Raw genomic sequence first — 3,159 nt, forward strand, 5'->3', positions numbered from 1 at the left:
AAAATAAACATTAGATATTTTTGCCACCAAAAATAAACATTAGGTATTTAAGTGTATAAAATCGAAAACATTAAGTATTTATGCCACAATTTATCCTAAAATAAATTAAGCGAGATTATTTTATAAATTTGAGTATTTTACATTGTTAATTTAATAAATTTGGCAAATCAAATAAATATTTTATTTTGAGAGAAAGAAAAGAGGATAAACAATGAAAGAGAAAAGCCGAACAAATATATGCAATCTAAAAAGAGGCTATTTGGACTAAATTGTTGAGATGTCAAATAAAAATTGTATAATCTAAATCAATTAGTTACCCGATTCCCTTCTATGAGCCCCCATCACATTTATGAATTCACTCAGTAATTTCAGCCATAATACAGACGTAACTTGATAACCAATCACAAACCTTATGTCACCTCCACTTACCATAATTGACTAGGATTTAATTTATTTATGATCATATTTTACCATCAAAACCAAGACTTTAGGATCAATATGTAACCATCAACATGAATAAACTATAAAATGGGTACAAGAAGGCGTACAATCATAAACCGATCCAAATGGCTGCCTTACGAACAAAATTCTCATTATTGTACTATTGTAAATGCTTAGTGTGGAATTCAATCCCACTTCAATTGTTTTGTATAAATCTCAACAATCAAAAAACCCACCTCCTAAGCTCTCTCGGTGGTTTAATGCTCAACAAATTTCTTGAGGTTCTTCAACCAATTCATGTACTCTTTGCTGTCTTTGGCAATCATGTACTCTTGCAGGAAATTAATTGTGCTTCGGTTGATCCCCCGAACCTCGAGATATTTGTGGAAAGCCTTCTGCAAGTTTTCATCTAAATCACTGAAGAAAAGGGAAAAGAGTAAAGAGTACATCAGCACAATGAACAAGACAGTTGGTAACTTAACACTAGTTTTAACAATCTTACCTGAAATCTGGCCCTTCATATGCAAGCTGCTCTTCAGTACCATCGGGCTGTTTAATCGACAAGCTATCTATGGTAAACTCATCAGCAAATGCAGTGACACCAAACTCCATCAATTGTCCACTTCCTTTAGAAATGCTTACAACCAGTGGTATGCTATTAGGTTCATCATTACTCTCATTCTCATCATTAGCATCATTGTCATCTTCCTCATCATCCATTGAAACATGGGGTATGTCAACTTCAACTTTGATAGTTTCATCTTCGAACTCTCTTGTTAGTAAAACAGTTCTTTCTCCAGGATTGTCTTGAATTTTAAAAGGAAATCCAGCTGGGATTTCTTCTACCTGTTCATGTTACAAAGCACAAAAACACAATTGGCCAAATTGTTCCACCGTTGATTTAAAATAAAATGACAAAGCATAATTTCACAAAAGATAGAAGGTGAAATAATAAACACTAAGCTTTAGTTCAAATGGTATCACCATGCTCCCCTAAAATTTCATGCAATCTACATATAATTTGCAGTACACAACTCAAGGACACATGTTCTTTGACAGCCCAGTTTTGACAGTATACATTCATTGAGATCCTAAGAGCATACACTTGGAAGAATTTTGTAACAAAGAGAAGGAAGAAGCAATTTATAGCATATGGGCAACAAACCTTTAGGATCTAACAGCTTAAGAAATCATTTGTTACACAAAAAGAAAAAGGTAGTTGATGAGAAGCAACACAACCCCTTGAGTAAATCAATTGATATGTACTAGTCTAAGTACCATAGCCCCATTATAACAAATGATATTAACCCAAAACCATAGATATAAGCAATAAAGAAAGCAAAACAACATTTCATGACAGAGAAGTAACCAAAATAAAACATGTAATAATTCATATAAATCTAACTTAAACAATAAAGAGAAACCCAATTTGGAACTCACGCCATCGTGACCAGGCTCAGTTTCTTCAGCGCACTGGAGCTCAGATTCGAGGACCTGAACCAATTTCTCATCGGCGCTACGTTTTGAGGAGGATTCAGTAGAGAATCGTAGAAATGGAACAAAGCTTCGACGGATGAGGTCACGGCTGAGGTTGCCCTTCTGGACGGTGGAGACCGCCACGCCATGGAAGGCTTTGGAAGATCCAACTGTACGGATTGCGAGGGGAAGTACCGTGGACGAAGCTCTGCGGAGAAGGGAGTTGAAAGCCATAGTGTTGAGTGTTTCGACTAGAGAAGGGGTTAGGCTTAGGGTTTTGGAAGAAGGGTTTTAGGCCGAACGACTTGGTCTGAAATTCTTTTTATTTATACTTTACATACAAGATGAACGACATGTCGTTTATCCTCATCTCCTCTTTCACGGTTGTTTATTAAAAAAAAAAGAAAAAAAACTTATTTATACTGCATGTCACTAAACATATATATTTTGGTAAATTGGTTCTTAAATTTTATATTTTAGAAAATTAGAATATGTTTGCTATTATTTTTTGCTTTTTTTTTTCAAACAATTATTTTTAGAAATGAAAACAAAAAATAATTTTTGAAGTTTTTTAAAAACAAGTCATATTTAGTTAGTGTTTTTTAAAAATAATATTGACCAAAAGTGAATTGGTTTTTAAAACAGAAAACAACATTTTCTTGTTTTCAAAATTCTTGTTTTTTGTAACTTTATTTTTTGAAAACTGTTTTCAAAAAACAAGTCCAAACAAGCCAAATTATTTTCAAAAAACAATTTTCTGTTTTTAAAAACAAAAAATAGTTTTTTAGTTATGATGTCAAACATGCACTTAGTTTTCAAACCATATAAGTTTTGGCGAGTTAGTCCTCAAACTTTTTTTTTTTTTTGACAAATTGGTCTCCAAACTTGTATTTTCTTGAAAACATAAAGTCTTCACCCTTAAATGATGGTATTTTTTATTTATTTTTGTATTTATTTTAAATAATTTTATATTAATATATTATTAAATTAAATAATTATATATTTTTATTTATATATAGTTTTTTCAAATATACCAAAATAAAAAGATGAAAAGAACAGTTGAAAAAACTTAAATAGTAATATTATTATTTTCTTATAAACTACCGAAGTAAATTATTGTTATCCCAAATTTTGTCCACTTGACGTGACATATCCACATAGTCAAAATCGAGGACAACTCCAAACAGCTGAACAAATTGCAGGATAGGTCCAACAATCCTCTCTCATCCTCCATTAAGTCTC

The 3,159-nt window shown here is 32.0% G+C and overlaps 1 protein-coding gene across 1 annotated transcript; it reads right to left on the reverse strand.

Moving 5' to 3' along the window:
• Positions 1-486: 486 nt before the first annotated feature.
• Positions 487-2,226, reverse strand: LOC115698065 (uncharacterized protein At2g39795, mitochondrial). Its single transcript, XM_030625247.2, has 3 exons — positions 1,882-2,226; positions 944-1,287; positions 487-858 (listed from the first exon to the last, which is right to left on the reverse strand). The coding sequence occupies exons 1-3, from the start codon at positions 2,149-2,151 to the stop codon at positions 699-701; spliced, it is 774 nt and encodes a 257-aa protein (XP_030481107.1). The 5' UTR covers positions 2,152-2,226; the 3' UTR covers positions 487-698.
• Between the last annotated feature and the right edge of the window lie 933 nt (positions 2,227-3,159).

The sequence above is a fragment of the Cannabis sativa genome, chromosome 7 (assembly GCF_029168945.1).
Source record: "Cannabis sativa cultivar Pink pepper isolate KNU-18-1 chromosome 7, ASM2916894v1, whole genome shotgun sequence".
Classification (NCBI taxonomy): domain Eukaryota; kingdom Viridiplantae; phylum Streptophyta; class Magnoliopsida; order Rosales; family Cannabaceae; genus Cannabis; species Cannabis sativa.